The sequence below is a fragment of the Danio rerio genome, chromosome 4 (genome assembly GCF_049306965.1).
Source record: "Danio rerio strain Tuebingen ecotype United States chromosome 4, GRCz12tu, whole genome shotgun sequence".
NCBI classification, from domain to species: domain Eukaryota; kingdom Metazoa; phylum Chordata; class Actinopteri; order Cypriniformes; family Danionidae; genus Danio; species Danio rerio.
The window spans coordinates 74,447,010-74,466,671 of record NC_133179.1 but is presented as its reverse complement, the minus strand read 5'-3'; the positions used below and the strand labels follow the sequence as shown (position 1 = coordinate 74,466,671).

At 40.2% G+C, this 19,662-nt stretch overlaps 1 protein-coding gene across 9 annotated transcripts in view; it reads right to left on the bottom strand.

Annotated features, from left to right (window-relative positions):
• Positions 1 to 608: 608 nt before the first annotated feature.
• Positions 609 to 19,662, bottom strand: part of si:ch73-389k6.1 — a 778,105-nt gene continuing 759,051 nt past the window's right edge. For 5 of the 9 annotated variants that reach the window (XM_073948331.1, XM_073948333.1, XM_002661895.6 and 2 more), the window contains 13 exons: positions 18,758 to 18,790; positions 18,486 to 18,518; positions 15,312 to 15,709; positions 14,993 to 15,131; positions 13,323 to 13,551; positions 12,881 to 13,154; positions 9,731 to 9,908; positions 8,769 to 8,845; positions 6,484 to 6,664; positions 5,867 to 6,115; positions 5,125 to 5,296; positions 2,562 to 2,689; positions 609 to 1,354 (listed from right to left, as the gene is read on the bottom strand). In XM_073948331.1, the coding sequence (XP_073804432.1) occupies positions 1,242 to 1,354; positions 2,562 to 2,689; positions 5,125 to 5,296; positions 5,867 to 6,115; positions 6,484 to 6,664; positions 8,769 to 8,845; positions 9,731 to 9,908; positions 12,881 to 13,154; positions 13,323 to 13,551; positions 14,993 to 15,131; positions 15,312 to 15,709; positions 18,486 to 18,518; positions 18,758 to 18,790 (2,204 nt within the window). In that variant the 3' untranslated portion in view covers positions 609 to 1,241. Of the gene's footprint in view, positions 1,884 to 2,007; positions 2,431 to 2,509; positions 2,690 to 5,124; positions 5,297 to 5,866; positions 6,116 to 6,483; positions 6,665 to 8,768; positions 8,846 to 9,730; positions 9,909 to 12,880; positions 13,155 to 13,322; positions 13,552 to 14,992; positions 15,132 to 15,311; positions 15,710 to 18,485; positions 18,519 to 18,757; positions 18,791 to 19,662 lie in introns of all 9 variants that reach the window. The other 4 variants (XR_012402504.1, XR_012402505.1, XM_005168118.5 and 1 more) reach the window with 2 other exon arrangements.

Here is a 19,662-nt window from a genome sequence, read left to right as displayed (position 1 = left end):
ATTAAATGAACAATCACAGTAAAATTAGTTTAAAAGGCCATTTTTGAAGGGTAAAAACAACTAAATAAACTTTTTATATATTTATTTTGGTGTTCCTATTCTAACCACTAAATTTATTGTTTTTAATACTTAATTCCTCCCTATAAACCTGTTAGATAGATTGATAATGCATAAAATATACAGTTTGCATAAAATATGTATAAAATATCAAATCAGCCATCTGGAGTTGTGTGCTATGTGGCACAGATGAACAGTAATAAAAGTAAAAGTCTGCACTTAAAATGATCTTTGGAAATATCTTCAACTTGTCATTTTTGACCCATATTATGTAAATCCAAAATTGTGTTGATTAATAAAGTTAAATGGAGATCAAAATATTCATAATTATTTGTGGAAGTCGTTTAACGAACAAGACGTTTAATGAACACCAGGAATATTACATGCGTTTCCTTCAAAGCAACAGCAAAATAAACTCTCAGCCATGTCTGAATTAACAGTGAATGTGTGTAAAGCATATGTATAAATGCAAAAACTGTGTTTATAAAATACTAAAAAAACATATCAGTGGAAGTCAAATACTAGATATTTAAAGCACATCTGGGACAATGAATGATTAAAAAACTTTTATTTTGGAGATTCAGAAAAGGAAACACTTAGAGTCACAAAGACGTCACTTTTACTCCAAATGTAACAAAAGAAAACCTTAAAATAAGGACTTGTCATGATCAAAAACAAGTATATTAAGGGTTTCCTGGAATGCCGAGTGATGAAACTAACTTAATCTAAAGATAAAAATATAGAAAATAAAGTCAGCTGGGTCACTTTAAACCAGCGTAGTGCAAGAGGGTTAAACTGAGTTACATATAAACGTATAAAAGCTCTTTTTCTTACAGGCGAACTTGAAAGAGAATATATATATATATAGTGCTATTATTTCTCACAACTACACAGGAGAGAGATTCCTGTTTCCCGCCTTTTTCTCCTCAGACTGCTCTAATGTCAAGATTAAGGCTAATAGAGTTCACTATGAGCGTTTGAGGTGTGTCACACCATTACATGTAGAGTAAACAGGAAGTAGCTTTAATTACAGTAAATTGCACAGCTATGCTGTCTGATCTATGGAAGAAATGGAGAAACGTGACTGCTAACTGTTGCTCAGATGAACAGGAGCTAATGTTAACAGATTTAGCAGTAAAGACACACAGACACAGTATCTGCTGACGCCATCGGACATCTCCGGCTCAGACGTTCACTTCAGACTGAGGCACAGGAATCTGCTGAAGCACCTCCAGATAGGGAACAGGATCGTGGACCACCTCTTCAAAAAGTCGGTCCATCAGGTTGGCGATGTAGCCTGCGAAAGACGAGGAAACAAACCTCTTATTTAGCCTGGTTATTGAGATCTGTTGTGGTGATTCTATGGTTGCTATGGTAACATGACAACTATAACAACGTAGATCTGTTGTGGTGATTTTGCAGTTGCTATGGTAACAACATCTACAGCAACTGAGATCTGTTGCTGCGATTCTACAGTTACTATGGTAACATGACAACTACAGCAATTGGGATCTGTTGTGGTGATTCAACAGTTGCTATTCGAAACATGACAACTCAACAATTAAGCCCTGTTGTGGAGATTCTACAGTTACTATGGTAACTGTGGCGAGGTGGGGTGGCCGAGAGCTGTGGGAATGGAGTGAGGCCACCGCGTAAGTGGATACACCTGCGGTGCGCACCTGCCTCGGATTCCACGGAAGGAGCTCTGGACAATAAAAGGAAGAACGATGGCAGAGGAAGCCGAGAGAGGACCGGGCCTGGACATATTTTACTTTTGCTTTTCAGTCCATTTGTTTTGGTTTAGTTATTAATAAATCATTTTAAACCTGCGTCGGTTCTCCGCCTCCTCCTTCCCGGCGGCCAAAGGGCCGTGAACTTTATTACAGTGGTGCCGAAGCCCGGGAGAAGGAGGGACGCGTTGTCCAGATGCCCTTGCCGCTGAGAGAGGGCGAGTGTTCGGGAGTTAACCCGAGTGGGGTTGAATTCTACAGTTGCTATGGAAACATGACAACTCAACAATTGAGATCTGTTGTGGAGATTCTAGTTACTATAGTAACATGACCTCTACAGTATTTGAGATCTGTTGTGGTGATTCTACAGTTGCTATGGTAACATGACAACTACAGTAATAGAGAGCTGTTGTGATGATACTAGAGTTGCTACGGTAACAACAACTATAATAATATAAACAAATGACTCAAACAAATGAGTGCTGTAGTTTTCTACAACTATAGGGTTTATTATACTACAATACGGCAGGGTTTACTGTAGTAAAATCTAAAGTTTGCTACCGTATCACTGTTTATCAGTTCACTATTGTTAATAATACAGTGTGCTGCAAATGAAGTGTTGTAGTTGGCTATAATATTTTTACTATAGTTTGGTTCAACAGCACAACAGTATTTACTGTAAATCATTATAAATATAGTACTTATATGTAGGATTTCTTCACAAGTTTGTAAGTATTGTTTAAAACTAATATACGGGTGTTTGTGAACTCCTACTGAATGTTTCCTCTGTGTTTGCGGATTCGTCGTGTGCAGAGGGCGGCGGGTGTGTATGTTTGGCTCTGCCGGTGGTCTTCTCCACTGCACTTCTGCACTCGTTGAACTGCATGGCTGCCAGGTACAACCTACAGCACAACACAAACCATACAACATTGATGATTGTCAGTGTTTGTTCTCAACACCAAAAGGATTGAAGAACCCAACATTTAAACCCAAGATTTAAAGATCATTGTGGCTCCCTGCGTGTGTTTCTTCATAATCAAATCATCATTAGAAATTTATATTATTGTCATTTAATTCATAACAAGTTAATCATTTATTATCTATTTGATATTTTCTTTTTACTATGTTTGCATTATGTATTGCTTTAGATTACAGATATAATTACATGCAGATTACTGAAAATAAACATGCTCATAATAAGTGCATTGTCCTAAATGCTTACTAAACAGTACATAGTAATTAAAGCAACTAAATGTTTTAGGCTTACAGTTGAAGTCAGAATTATTCGTCCCCCATTGAATTTATTTTTTTAATATTTCCCAAATGATGTTGAACAGATTCAGGAATTTTTCACAGTAGGTCTGATAATATTTTTTCTCCTGGAGAAAGTCTTATTTGTTTTATTTCGGCTAGAATAAAAGCAGTTTTTAATTTTTTAAACACCATTTTAAGGTCAACATTATTAGCCCCTTTAAGCTAATTTTGTTTTTTTACAGTCTACAGAACAAACCATCATTATACAATAACTTGCCTAATTACCCTAACCTGCCTAGTTACTCTAGTGAAGCCTTTAAATGTCACTTTAAGCTGTATAGGAGTGTCTTAAAGAATTTTTAGTCTAATATTATTTACTGTCATCATAGCAAAGAGAAAATAAATCAGTTATTAGAGATGAGTTATTAACACTATTATGATTAGAAATGTGTTGAAGAAATCTGCTCTCCGGTAAACAGAAATTGAGGAAACAATAAACAGGGGGGTGAATAATTCTGACTTCAGCTGTATATATTGGTTGTTCTATGGTGGACTCTGCTAAACAGGCCAAAAAGAGTCTATCAACTATTAATAACCATTTTCATTACATAAATGTGTCATTTAAACATCTAAAAAGTCATAAAATTGCCTTGAGATCAGGTGAAAATGATGAAACCGGTGCAGTGATTCACCACTGGGGGGCGCTCTGAGAGAACCCGCATAACTGATGTAGATTTTATGGTGTTACTCAGATCGCCCCCTAGTGGAGAGCCTCGTTTACTGAATTCAAGTGACCCTGCCAATTTGAAAAGAGCTCTGAAACCACCGATTCCAAACAAAAGATTCGTAAAGGTTTTGAAGTGTTATGAAGCACATGTTGTGTTAAAAAATCTAGTTCCAAATTATCAAGAACGTATATAACTACAGAAGTTAAAGTCTTTGGGCCTTTCAAATCTCATTTCATTAAAAAACTATAGGAAGTGTTGGAGACATTTAACCGATTGCCTTTTTGCACTTCCTTGGTACAGGAATGACTGTGGGTCTCAACAACTGTCCCTTCATCTCTGTGGATCCAAAGCCAAAGAAACTCTTGTTGATAGACTTGTCTGGTCAGTGGCTGGACAGGTCCTTTCACCTATCTACTTCGTTAACACTGCCCCTCCTAAAACATATACACATGGCAACTGTCCAAAGTAGACTCGTGTTAGGGTGCTTTCACACCAACACTTTTGTCCTGGAACCTGTCTCGTTTGCCCAGTTAGCGTGGTTTGTTTGGCATATGTGAATCCACCAATCGTGCTCGGATCCGCGCCAAAACAGTCGCTCTGAGATCGCCTGAATGAGGTGGTCTCGACTCGATTGAAAAGAACTCTGGAGCGGATTGATTGTAGTGAGAAAGCGATACGATCCAAGCCCGGCTATATCAGAGTGCTTTATGCATATGTACAGGCATACGGCTATATGAAGAGAGAATTATGAGTAGGGCAGGAGGTCATTCCAGACATCCCAAGTCTACTGGAAGCTCCGGGAGTCTCCCGCAAATGCATAGAGACTTCCGGATGCATGTAAACAAGTGATAATCTCCCGGAAATCGACGTCTCCCTCCCGGTCCTCAAATCTGTCGTTCACCCTTGTCTCCCCTCCCCACCATATCCCTCCTCGCTCTTCAGACACATTGTGCGCATCCTGTCAAACACCACCAAACCACCACCACCTCTGACAGCTGAGCTGGACTCTGCAGAATAAACCGTGAAACTCTGACCAATGTGAGGAGAGTTTACTCACACGTGACTTGCTGTAGCTCTTTTGGTCCGTTTATAAACTTTGTCGTGTGAAAGCGAACCGCACCAAGAGCAACGCTGTAACAGCTGTAATCCCCGTTTCAGAACAACTGAATCGTTTCACAGGTGTGAAAGCACCCTTAGACTCTAAGAGACTCTTGCAGAGTCATGTGGACTTCTAGAAGATGCTGTTCGACTCCAGAACAACCCACACGTCTCAAAGAATTCTGCTTGCAACGAGTCTCCTAGCCTGGGTTCTCAGATTTACAACAAAGCTCATGTGGTGTTGAGACCGTGCGTACCTGCAGAGCATTCCAATGAAGGGGAAGTTGATGTCTTCGGGAGCGAACTGAGAGACGAGTCTGTTGAAAGACTGCAGAGTGGAGGTCTGTGGGTGAGGACTCAGCATCTCCACATCTGACAGCACTCTCTGGTTCATCAGCACCTTCTCCAGCCTGCACAGCGGCCTCGAACCTGGGGGGAATCAGTGTAACGTCACTGATACACAACACATGAATGCTGGGATGTTTCGTAAGCACATCCAGCGGGTTATCGCAGATTACACGATTACTTGATTATGATTAGCCAAACTAAAGGCAAAACAGACAGGGATCTCTTTGTTTCCAAATCTCTTAGTTACAAACCGTAATCAGAACACCATCCAATGTGGCCTGAGTACGGTTCCCTTTTGGGTCCGTTTAGGGCGCAGGTGTCAAACTCAGTTCCTGGAGGGCCGCAGCTCTGCACAGTTTGGTTCCAACCCTAATTAAACACACCTGATCAAACTAATTGAGTCCTTCAGGCTTGTTTGAAACCTACAGGTAAGTGTGTTGGAGCAGGGTTGGAACTAAACTGTGCAGGGCTTCGGCCCTCCAGCAATTGAGTTTGACACCCCTGGTTTAGGGCGTCTGAGATCACTTGGTTTGTTCACATATACACGGTGAACTGCTCCGAGAGCGTTTGAGAGGGTTAAACACACTAGGTGTCAAAACTAAGGCTGCAGATGAATTTATCCCTAGTACTATACACCGAGTTCACACACACCTGGCTGAAACCACCTGCTGCTGTCTTTGGTGAGGCGCTGTGAATGGTGGCACTGAGGGAAGATGGGGTCGTCGTGTGTGTGGACGTCCTGCAGGTGGTTGATGATAGACCTCCACTTGGAGATCTTCTCCTGTCCAGACTCGGATGTGGTGGCGGAGTAGTGCAGGTGACCGCAGATGGTCTTATTCCACTTCTTCACCAGACCGCAGCCCTTCTCTTTGGACACGTCCTCCATCTTCTTGGACAGTCCTGATCAAAGACGGTCACAGGTGAAACACAGACTGAAACAGAGTGTTGGAGTAAGCTCCTTCAGGAAAATCTATTTATATTTTCATTCAGTTGAACCGCCAAATATTCCAGCATATGTTTTACTTTCAGCTGCAACCCAGTACTGGGAAACACTCATACACAATGGACAATTTAGTTAATCAATTCCCCTATAGCGCATGTGTTTGGACTGTGGGGGAAACCAGAGCACCCGGAGGAAACCCACGCCAACACGGGGAGAACACGCAAACATTAACTGACCTAGCCGAGACTCGAACCAGCAACCTTCTTGCTGTAATGCTAACCACCATGACTATGTGAGATGTTATTTTTTCTGATGTAGGCTTTACCTTTTGCGACGTGCCGTACGTCATAATAGTGTCTGATGTTGCGCTCCTTCAGGAGGGTTTGAACCGGAGTGTTTGTGTCGGTGACGAGGCAGGACAGCTTGACTCCGCTCTCCTGCAGCCGCTCCAGACTCCTGCGCAGACCCTCCGTCTGCATCTGATCCTTCCCCTCACACTCAGCACTCTGGGGACAAACACATCAACATTTTATATTACTATTATTTCATCAACTATTATCAGTTACTATTATTATCTATTATGAAGCTTGTGTGATAAGAAGTCGTCTCTTCTGAGGTAAGGTAACTTTATTAGTCCACATGTTATCATCGTCAGGTGTTTACCGCTAAAAAGGACATCATCATACAACACATGTAGAACATTTTTCCTCTTCAAATATTTCCCAAATGATGTTGAACAGATTCAGGAATTGTTCACAGTATTTCCTCTAAAACTTGTTCTTCTGGAGAAAGTCTTATTTGTGTTATTTGGGCTAGAATTGTAATAGTTTTAAAGCCATTTAAAGTCAATAGTATTATTTCCCTTTAAGCAATATTAGTGTTGGATTGTCTCTGTTATACAATGACCTGCCTAATTACCCTAACTTTACCCTAATTCAGGAGTTCTGAAATGTTTTTAGCCTGCGACCCCCCATAAAAACAATATCAGTGACTGTCGACCCACAATATCCTCTAAAGCAATGGTTCTCAACTAGTTTGGCCATGGGACCCACGTTTTTACATGGTTACCAAGCCGCGACCCAAATTTTTAGGAACTATAATATAATTTTAGCAATTAGAATTCATTTGTATTTATTTGTTATCATACACAAGTAGTGAAAATGTACGAAATTAACGTCAAACGGTACAGTTGTCGCACGCATTTCAAAATAAAAGTCCAATATAAGCAAAATAAGTTAAAAATTAAACTTTTGATGTTTTTTTGACCACACACTGCGACCCACTGAAAATGTTCCTGCGACCCACTTTTGGGTCGTGACCCACCAGCTGAGAAACACTGCTCTAAAGTGTTTATAAACATATACATCTTACACACAACGATGCACACACCAATAGGCCCAAGTTTATTCATCGTTTATTTTTGGAGAACGCCCCTCAGAGACCATCCTCCATGTTCAGTTGTGGTCTGTATTTATTTTTAATGCCGAAAAGGTGTCAGAAAGTTTAACCTGGTGCCATAAAATCAATGTTTGACGCTAATGCTGTGTCTTTAATATAACGTAATCACCCCTGAGGCTTGCAAAAACTAAACATTTTGAAAGGCTGATGGCTTTTTAGCTGCATGTTGTTTTTTAATGTTTATTGTTAATATGTAAACAATGGTAATATGAACTACTATTTTGTTATGGATAAATTATGGTACTTTTAATAGTTTGATAAAAAGCTGATTTTTGGAAATTGCCAAACGACCACCCCCAAAAGAGGTCCTGACCCCACTTTGAGAACCACTGGCCTAATTAACCCGGTTAAGCATTTAAATGTCCCTTTAAGCTGAATACTATTGTCTTGAAGAATATCTAGTCTAATATTATTTGCTTCATTAAAAACTGCTTTTATTCTAGCCAAAATAAAACAAATAAGACTTTCTCCAGAAGAAAAAATATTACAGGATTCAGGAATCATTTGGAAAATATTTGAAAAAGAACAAAAAAATTTAAAAGGGGCAAATAATCCTGACTTCAACTGTATATATTAAAAAAGTATAGTTTTAAGTACTTATATAGTAAGACTTTTAATTTTAAGTTTTAAACAGTACAATAAATTTATTCACAACATACATTCATGCATATATACATGGAGAACTTTGAATCAAATGTTATTGTAAAAATGTAAAGATAATAATTAGACTATATCTTTCTAGACTATATAATTTCAATTTGACTTTTGTTAAACATTTTTTTTAGATGAATTGTTGGTTGCTTTACATCAGGAGTATCCAAACTTGTTCCTGGAGGGCCGGTGTCCTTCTTTTATTTAGTCTCAACCTGAACCAGCTAATCAAGCTCCAGGCAGGTGTGTTAAGGGAAATTGGAGCTAAACTATGCAGAACACCGACTCTCCAGGACCGAGATTGGTGACCCCTGCTTTACATCAACAAAGGAAAATGTTTACCTGTTTACAAGTGTTTAAGACCTGCCACAGGTAAGATTTTGAAATTTAAGACATTAAGAGTTTTTAAGTCCCCTGATAATCATAATAAAGACTTAAGCTATTTATCATAACAAGAATAAGGTCATAAATAAGCCAGCAAGTCCACATGTTTCCAGATACCTGCACCAGCTGAACGTCTACCACGAGTTTGGTCTGCAAGTCCACCATGCTGTAGCTCCCGTACGTCAACGTTTTTCCTGCAATCACCCCCAAACACACAAACAAACACAAGTTACTATTTATTTCAAAATGAAGAAGACTAAGGTAAATGACATCATCTGTATATTTAAGTGTTCACAGGGGTGCTGGAGAAGCTTTTAATCTAATTTATAAAGTGCTCAGATTTCAGGTAAAGTGCTTGAAACTGATTGGGAGATGTAGCTGTGTTGCTGTCATGATATTTGATCTTACTAAACAGGTAAAGATAGTAATGAACTGTTTAAGGATAGCAATGAACCTCGCCGTCCGCCACGGCAAGGGCTGCGCCTAAGCATATGCGTGCACTTGATGCAGAAGTATAAATCAGCCTTCAGCCTGTAAACACAGCGCCCCCCTCTGTTCAGAACATGCATCACCATTCATTCGAAATTTCTACCGAATTGAATCATCACATATTTGAATCGATTTTCAAACTGCTCACAGTGAATCGTCACCTCTCTGAAAATAAACAGACATTTAAGATGCCAGTAATAGACATTTAAGAGAGTAAAGAGATGCCAAATAAATAAATGCATAGGACAGGGCGAAGATAAAAGTGAAATAAACAGCGCTGTATGGTTTTCTGCGGAGTCTAGCAGTATATAAATAAACTTATAAAAACTAAAACATGGTCATCAATAAATAAACAATTATAAATGTCTATATTTTTATCTTTGACTCGTTAATTAATAATCCAATCCTGCTGATGTGACTGTTGTGGATGCACACATTGCCATATCGATGCTTATTGATGCAGCCCTACAGCACACACACATATATTAATGTCAAAACAGACTTTTATTTTGGATGTGATTAACTGCAATTAATGAAAACACATTAGTTAATAATACTAAAATAAGTAAATAAGTAAATGAAAAGGTCACCAGCTGAATCAGCTCTCATTTTCCCCGCCAGAACGACCTCGTGGCCCCGGCTCATCTTCTGCAGAAGGGCGTTCTGGTCTTGGTTCCACTTGTGGATGATGGTGGGTTCAAGGAACATCTTAGCATGTCTTCGGAAAGTGCTATAGAGGTTCATCTTCAGGTTCATACCCTTGAACATCTTTAACACAACAACAACAACAACAACAACAACAATAATAACAATAATAACAACAACAATAAATCAGTCGTCCTGTCTATCTTTCAGTTAGAGTTGTAAAAAGAGCACCTTTATGACAAACCAATTTATAATTTTCACTAGCAAAGAAAAGACGCCAACACTAATGAAGAATGCAGAAGAGAAGAGTCTGAGGCCCCGTTTACACTAATGTGTTTTAGTTTGGAAACGCATAAGTTTTACTACGGTTACGCCATCTGTCCACACTACGCCGGAGTTCTCGAGCGCAGAAAACGGAGCGTTTTGGAAACACAAAAGAGGCTGTTTTCATTCTGAAACGCTGCTGCTCCGTCTCAGTGTGGATGAGGGAAAACGGACACATCTGGAAGCGGAGACGGGGCTGCTGAGATTCGCTACCTGATTGGGGCTTTTGTGTAATTGCATATCCTTATTCAAAAGAAGGTAATGATTCACACTCAATTGCTTCATACTGTTTTTATTTTTACTTTTCCTTCATTTTACGGGTGATAACAGACAAACAGACGTTTCGGCACAAAGCCTTCCTCAGTGTGGAAGGCTTTGTGCCGAAACGTCTGTTTGTCTGTTATCACCCTGTAAAATGTAAGAAAAAGTAAAAATAAAAACATTATTATTCTTATTCTTATTATTATTCTTTTGAATAATAGTAACGATCAGATTGACGCACCAAACCAAAGAAGTAACTAAAAAAAACGCAAGTGCGCAGGACAAACTTCAGTAACTCTGCACATTGCGTATTCTTCCCTTATTCGTCAAGCCCCTATCACATGACTATAACACATGGCTTTAAAGCTACCGGAAGACAGCAGACCAGCCTTCACTGTAAACAACACCATGGGCACAGAAATGGGAGCGTTGTTTGCACTATTGTCTGTTTTAGGCGCCGTTGTGCAGTTATTCATTTGTTACATTTAGTAACAACTCGACCTCGTCGTCTGTCCACAAAAACACCTCTCTTGGTTTCTTTGCCATCGCGTTCATTGTTCAACCGGCGTTTGTTGACTAACAATAACCAAATGCCGAGCGAGACACATGCTGTTTATACTAGAACGCGCATGCCCAGAGTGCGCGAATGGTCACGTGATATACGTTTTTGGTGGCGTAGTGTGGACGGAGATATGTTCAGAGACGCTAGGTAAAACACTAGTGTGGATGCGGATCGTTTTTGATCTAAAACGCTGTTTTAAAACTAAACACACTAGTGTAAACAGGGCCTAAAATACATCTGATTTATTTAATAAAACTCCTGAGGCAGACTCAAAAGCAGAGACTGAAATTCGAAATAGGGTTGGGTGACCGTACAATGTCTAATGTGAAACATCAAGATGGGCGATAACATCGTCGTCGTAGACGGAGGTGAATTAATTATTTATAAATAATTAATTCGTAACGGATTAATTTTTTGTAGCGTATCGTTTCAACTACCTGACCCATATGGTCTTTGATTTACCCATAACCAAATCAGCAATAAATGAAGATAAGCTACACACATGACCACCAGTCAATCGGTTATCCAGCAGGACTCTGTCATGAACAGGCAGAGTGATCTGTGTCGGTATAATGGCCTCCACAAATTTGGTTGGTAAAAAGGTGCACAACCAACAGCATCTGAGATTTACTCTAAATTAACTGAGTACAAGTGTGAAAGTGAACGACTGAAGCAGTGTACTGATTCTGTTACCTGATAGATTCAAGAGAGCGAAGAGTCGTTAAAGACGAGATTAATTAAATATCACCTTTAACAACTGTAGCGAGACACCATCCTTGATGACTGCTGGAGCTCACACACTGCAGCACATGACAGAGTGTGTGTGTGTATAGTCAGCCGTATAGTGTGGACTGAGGGCTGTTCACAAATGCTAGGTGAAACGCTAGTGTATCTGTGGATCGTTTCATTCAGAAAGTCCATTTTAAAACTAAAGAGTAAACGTTAGTGTAGTGTAAATGTTTTCGTGAGCGGGTTTCCACTGCGCCCCGGGCTTGGCGGAGGATTGCGATGCTGGCTTAGCATTATGATGGCTATCAGCCATCAGTGATGGACAATAGCATCGTCTATCAACCCAACCCTAATTTGTAAGCAAAACTTATGATGCATTATAAGCACTAGCGCTGCAGGATATGTGGCTTCAGCATTGATATCGCAATGTGATCATTCGTAATACATCGCAGGATATGAAATGCTGAGTTTATATCACAGTGTTTTAAATGCCTGTGATTGTATAATGAGTTTAAAAGCATTCAGGTATAAGAAATTGTACCATTATGACCTTAACTACGATTAATTTCAATGAATCACTTTTATTTTGATCATTCAGTTTCTGTACTTGAATACTGTTAGACTCGGAGAATTGACTTTATTACCAAATAGAGATTTGAAGACATCTGGTGAAGCTGTATTCATATTAATGTCGTCACCATACTGGAATTCGGTACACATAGATACTGAAGTTTTAAAAGCGTTCATTTCCTGCTAACATTTGAGCTCGTTCTGAAACAGCGCTGATTTGCTGTTGTGTTCACCAGTGCTCAACAGAAATGACTGTGATTGGCCGTGACGGTCATCAGTTCACCGAACTCACCGCTGTTTACGGAGTATAACCTGGAGCGTGTTAAAGCCACGTTAATCAGCTGGTTTGTCTATAAGCTAACATACGAGCGATCTGCTGATGAATTGCGGCTTTAGTTAATGATGCTAACATTCTGCACAAACCTATCAGTTTCTCCCTTCAGGCTGATCTTTCTATGAGGGATTCTGTAAAGCCAAATCCCAGGCGTCTCTCTCATCAGTGAGAAATGCTATATCTGATCGCACAACAATTATCCAGACGACACCAGCTTAAACTATCAATGATTTTGGTCTTAGTTTTTGTCTGGTAAAGTAAATAACCTTGGCATCTCCAGCATGTGTATGATTTAGTGTGTGATAATGGATGTACCCTCTGTATCCTGATGTAGGAGAGTCCGCTGAAGTAAATGGCAGCCGACAGCTGGAGGTTTCCCACAGGAGTGCTGGCGATCAGAGGCTGGCTGCTCCACTGCCTGCTGAACTCGCAGTTGGGGCACAGCTGGTTCACGGAGATGTACGTCCCCATACGGGTTGGCCGGACCTTACAGGCCCTGCTGCAGACAGGACACCTCTCGAAGAGGCTGAGGAGGCACTGCTCGAACACCACGAACTTGGCATCCTTGTGGGCCGGCACTTTTGGGGCTCTGCAGGAAAACACACAGAAATAAACACACAGAAATAACCTCATGCCCTGAAAACTGAAAACATGCCATGCAATATGTACAACGGAAGTTTATTTTTGTATTTAAGGTGACCTATTATTCCCCTGTGATGTAAAGTCTGGGATGTCCCGTTAATGTAGTGATACTTACGCAGCCGGTATTTCTGAATCAGCTGAATCGGGTGAATCCGGTGATTCGGCTGTTTCAGACTCAGCAGGATCATAGTCCGAGTCTTTAGGATCAGACTCTTCAGGGAAATCCTCCTCCATCTCCTCCTCGTCCTCCTCCTCGTACTCAACGCGGGCTCTTTTGGGTGGCGAGGGCCACATTTCAGTGGTGATGGTGCCAATACTCTTAGACGGCACTGACGCCTGCACGGCTGACAGGGAGAAGACAATAAGACTGAATCAGTAAGGGTAATAATGGTGACCTGTACAGGATCACAATAATTGGGCACACACCATATTCTTATTCTTACTATGAAATAAGAAACAAAACTGAAAATTCCCCAAGACACTATTAGATATACAGGTGTCAACTCAGTTTCTGGAGGGCCGCAGCTCTGCACTGTCCGGGCCACTAGGGGGCAGTGCGCAGAAACTCCACAAATAACCTCACACCCTAGTTGTCATAACACATACCAAGTTTGGTGGGAATCGGTGAATGCGTTACGGAGATATCGCCTCAAGTCCATTTTCGCTAGTTCTACGTTAAATTTGATCGCAAGTTAAACGAAAACGGTTGGTCAAATCAACTTGAATTCCATAACCTTTGGTTGGCATGGTCTGTAGATCATGTGATTAAATTTTGGTGAAAATCGGAGAAACGGCCTAGGACGAGTTCGATCAAATTAGTTTTTCGAAAAATTTAAAATAGCGCGAAAAAAATTCATGACGGAAAATGACATGCGTTTGAATCGAACATAGCCAAGGAATCGGAGGAAAAAAGAATTTTGATTGATTAATACTGAAAGCTCAAAGACATCACGTTGTACTCACTGGTACAGCCTGTCTCTGGAATTTACACAAGGATCTCATCGCTGTGACGCAGCTTCAAGATTTCTTTTCAAACCGGAAGAACGAATTTGCTTGAAATAATGCAAAAACAACCAATTTTCAGTTTTTAGTGAGATACATGCCTCCTTATAGTGTTTATAGCAGCGTGGGACACACACAGTTGAAGTCAGGATTATTAGCCCCTATGTCTATTTTTTCCCCAATTTCTGTTTACGGAGAGATTTTTTTACACTAATTTCTAATCACAATAGTGTTAATAACTCATCTCTAATAACTGATTTATTTTCTCTTTGTCATGATGACAGTGAATAATATTAGACTAGATATTCTTCAAGACACTTCTATACAGCTTACAGTGACATTTAAAGGCTTCACTAGGTTAACTAGGCAGGTTAGGGTAATTAGGCAAGTTATTGTACAATGATGGTTTGTTCTGTAGACTATCCAAAACAAATACAGCTAATAATTCTGACCTTAAAATGTTGTTTAAAAAAATTAAAAACTGCTTTTACTCTAGCCGAAATAAAACAAATAAGACTTTCTCCAGGATAACAAATATTATCAGGCATACTGTGAACATTTCCTCAATCTGTTCAACATCATTTGGAAAATATTTCAAAAAGAAATTCAAAGTGGGGCGAATAATTCTGACTTCAACTGTATAAGACTGTCAACAGCTCAAATAGTGTAAGACCAAACAGTAAGACCTGTTACCCAGCAGTGTTTATATGTAAATCTTGTACGGTTTTAAGGCTGAATTATACTTATACGCAGCTGATGCTTATTAATGATGAGGGTCATTACCTTTGCTTCGAACCTTGGAGCTCAGTGCTCTCACACCCAGCTGCGTTCCCTTGTTCGAGAACGCAGGAGCATCAGTCTGGCAGAACTTGTCTAAAAAACGTGGAATCGTTGTTGCTGGTTTCTTGGGCTGTAATGTACTCTGAAACACAAGCGTGTCCATTAGTGTATTCAACACTAAAGCAGTTGCTTATGAGAGACGATTGCAGCGCTGCACAAAATCAGCAGAGCTTTTATTATGCCACAACCCACACTTTCCTGATCTTCAGCTCGAGAAAACCACAAACACATAACAGCGAAGCTAGTAGAAGTGGCTACTCACCGCCTTCGGAGTGAGCATCTTTGGGGCGGGTATGGTGGGAACTGCTCCCTTCTTGAGGATCAGCCGAGAGGCGAATCCGGCCTGAAACATGCCCTGGTTGGTGAAGCAGTCAGGAGTGAAATGAGCTGAGCACACCATCACCTTGGAGTTGACGTGCGCAGGGATGCGGTCGTAGATGAACTTCAGCCAGACCTCCTGACTGCTCTTGTCTGCGGGGAGCGTGTGCAGAGTGCTGACGTCACTAGTGCAGTCCGGGACGAAGCATTTATAGCCGTGGTCCACCCCTTTCTGAGGCGCCCTGTCCGGCTGCCGCACGATCATCACAGCACTCCTGGCCGATTGGTTCTGCGGGACCTGCTGGACCAACTGCAGCGGCTGGCTCAAAACGATGGCAGATCCTGACAGTAAGATCAGCGCCAGCGTTAGACACAGTCAGTATATCAGGATAATAAGCACTGATGTTGTGGGAACTTCAAAACACAGTAGACCCTTCTTCTAAGACTGATCATCAGCATCTTAAGTTTTGAATATATTGATTGTTTAATAAAAGACATGAACATTTGTGTGCATTCATGTATGTATTACATCATCTTTGCATCAAATTACATTAGACATATCACCGCTTGTGTGAAGTGTTTGTAATGCAGTGTGTATGGGAGCGGGACAGTCGATTTGACGTTATTCTCTCTTCTGGCTGCCGTTATCAGTCTCACACTATTATTTTTCTTTTCTGAAAGTCTCAACCCAGGATTATTTTGAAAACGTACCACTATATACATGTCTGGAGAGCTGCAAATACTCCCAGGAGGCACGTTTTCTGCAGTTTTTGTGAATCCACTAGAGGGCGCTGTGTATGCTTATTCAGATCTCACATTTCTGCTGTTCTTGTTTCCACCCATAGATATATACATTAGATGTCGCCTGGCCTATTGTTGTCTATTGGATGAAATGCGTCAATAGAGCAGCCATCTTGCTACAGGGTAGAGTTTCTTTGAAATGAATGCAGGACTAAGGTACAGTGGAGGACTGTGGCCATCCAAAGCCAGACATATACACATATACACATATATCTGTGATCGGGAGTTTTACAACAATTATACAAGTTTCTGGCAGCGCAGCATCTCGTTGTCGTATTTCTTTTGCATTGTTTGCTGATTTTATTCAACAAAACTAGCATAAGCCGAGTGTTTAGTGTGAGTTGGAGCTGCTTTGCCGTATGGTGAATGCAGTAAGTGACTGTTATCATCAATAACGTTACCTGATTAGCACAAAAGTTCAGAACATACAAAAACAGAAAAAAACTTAATATTACCTATGAAATGTTCTGCCTTTGTGCTTTGTTTTCTTTGTTTGCTCGTTACTACACCCGTAGACAGCGCTAAAGTCCCGCATCTTCATGTAATAACACTGTCTTGACTAGTGCGGTTGAATGACATTTGTCCTGGGAGCACTGTACCAATATGGCGGCGCTATTGACGCATGCTCAGGGTCCCTATGCGATATCTAGTGTATATATCTATGGTGTAAATCCACCAGCTGACCGACCGATCCCCCACAAAAGCTCCATTATTTATTATTAGTGCTGTGCAGGAAACTAATCACGATTAATCACATTTACAATAAACATTTTTTTTGTACACAAGATACATGTGTGTGTGTTAAATTTATCATGCATATGTAATACACACTAGTGTCGTCTAAAGCAGTGGTTGTCAAACTATTTTCACCAAGTGCCTCCTCAGAAAAAAACTGTCTCTCCAAGTATCACCATAATCAGCGGCATTGAAATGAAGTAGCGTAGTTGGCCAAATTAAGCAGCGACAGCACTGCACAGTTCGAAAACGAGGCAGAGTCAGATTCATTCAACGAAGTTATATTCCATACAAAATATGAAGCTACTCTGTCGGTTCTTGTCAAGTCGGTTCTTCTGAAAAATTAGCATGTTTTCACCTGGAATACACAAGCGCGTCGTGCTGAAGTACTCATTTTGCTAGCCTGTGGGTTGAACTTTGGCACTCGAGTGACCGAGATGTAACGAGAATGCGGTCATTTTTCAAAATAAAAGTTTTTATCTAAATAAACGATCGTACAGACTCAGATTATAAATAAAACGGAAATAATTAATAATTTTTTGTGCGACCTGGACCTGGTAATTGATGGAGCGGTGACAGTTTGAGACCACTGCTCTAGCAAGTATCTGCGCTGCAAGCACCACGCACCTCTTTCTCTAGTTCTGCGCCAACTGAATTGATTTTTTAGCAGGTGATGACGCGATGTACTAAAGTAAACATTTTACGCGTTGTTGGTGTTATTGTACAAATTGAATTCATTACTCAGTGATTCCTCCGCGTACCACTAGTGGTACACATACCACAGTTTGAGAACCACTGGTCTAAAGTATCGAGTTCGGTTCTGGTATTTTAAAACGTCCATTTCCCGCTAACATTTGTACAGTGCGTACTTAAACCAGGGTTTAAACCATCTGTTCAGCTGAGGGAACGGAACCAACCCTGTGATGTCAGATACTCTAAAAACTATTGGGAAACATGTCCTTCTCTGCAAAATGCTTACATTTATCAAGTTTGTTTTAACATGTTTTATTAAAGTGGAAATCAATTTACAAAATAATGTAAACTTGACTGACTTCTTCACTTCCACTTTAAAGCAGCGTAAATCAGTGGATCCATCAGTGGATTGCTCATTTATCAGCTCATAGACAGAGCAGCTGACTTTGAAACATTTTTAAAGGAATTTAAATTAAATAGGAGAGCAAGTAACTTTTACTTTAACTGTATTTAAAGATTCTCATCTTATGCCATCTTATGGCATCTCATCTTAAGTTCCCTATAAACTAAATATAATGCAGTGTATCTGACACTTTAGTTCACGTAAGTTAACTAAATTTGTATACAGCGCTGGATTTGTGCATCCAAATGTAATTAAACAGTTTTCAGAAATCAGAGAGCGATCCAGGAGTAATCAGACTCACTGTCCTGCAGAGTTTAGCTCCAACCCTAATGAAACACACCCTAATGAAATAGCGATCTTGAAGAGCTTGACTAGCTTCTTCAAGTGTGTTTGACTGCTGTTGGAGCATTGTTGGTGTTTTTGAGCAACAGAGAGAAATCCTAAAGTGACAGTTCAACCAAAACTAAACATCCATCATGTACTCACCCATCATCTGCTGCAGAACTGGCTGACCTGAACCTGTTCAACAGAAGACAGAAACTCATCAAGCACTCGAGGTGAAATGAAGACATCTCTGAGGCACTCCACACTATAATAAACCCTTTGGAGTTCAGGTAAGTGTGCTAATGTGTGAAGAATGAAAGTAAATATGTAGAGCAACAGAAATTTAAAACAAAAATCTCTTAAAGACTTTACTGAGCAACAGAGAGAAGTGTTAAAGTGACCAAAAACTGAACATTCATCTAACATGTACTCACCAATCACTGACTGCAGAACTGGCTGAGTTAAACCTGTTCAACACAGAGGGAAACTCATGAAGGCTTGGATTCTGAATCCATTCACCAATGTCAAAAGTGTATTTATAGGTCTGAATGTTAGCTGATAATAGGATGATGACGAAAGAAAACTGTAAAATAGTGTAGCGACCAGACATTTACACGTACATTATGTTTGCAGCAGCAGCAGCGTAGCAGATTTACTCCACCAAGACCAAACACTTCAACATCGCCATTTACATATTCATTACCGTACTAAATCTCTCAGAGAGCTGTCATGACAGAACAAACGAAATGAACATGTTTTCTGTTCAAGTTAAAGTGTAAGTCTCCACTTTTTTATGAAAAGGGCTCATTTTACAAGTCTTCTACAGTTAAACAGTTGACTAGAACCATTTATTAATACGTTCAGACGATTTCTTGTTCTGACAGAGTCACTTTTAGCTTAGCATCATGAACTGAACAGGATTCGACTGTTAGCATTTTGTTCAAAATTCTCCCAGAAAGAGTTGATCACTTTCCTATTTGAAGCTAGAGTCTTTTGCATGTACATCATATAATAAAACTGGCGGAAAATAAAATTTTAGCTGCTTCGATGCGAGCGAATCGATCATTCACGTCTCCACACATCCTTTACCCCTTCATGTGCTGTGGCTGTGGTAGGCCATGTGTGATATACGGGAGCACATTTGTGTCTTCCTCTGCTTGTAAACTCTTAAACAAACACCAGTACCCGGTTCATGAGATTACCCAGGGGTGCGTTTCCTAAACAACGACGTAACTCGTGGCTGAACTATCATAGTACGATGCATCGATTGTGAAAAGAACGATGTAGAGACAAGTGTTGAAATATATGTAAATGCAGATGTAGGGCCTGTGTGTTTTTT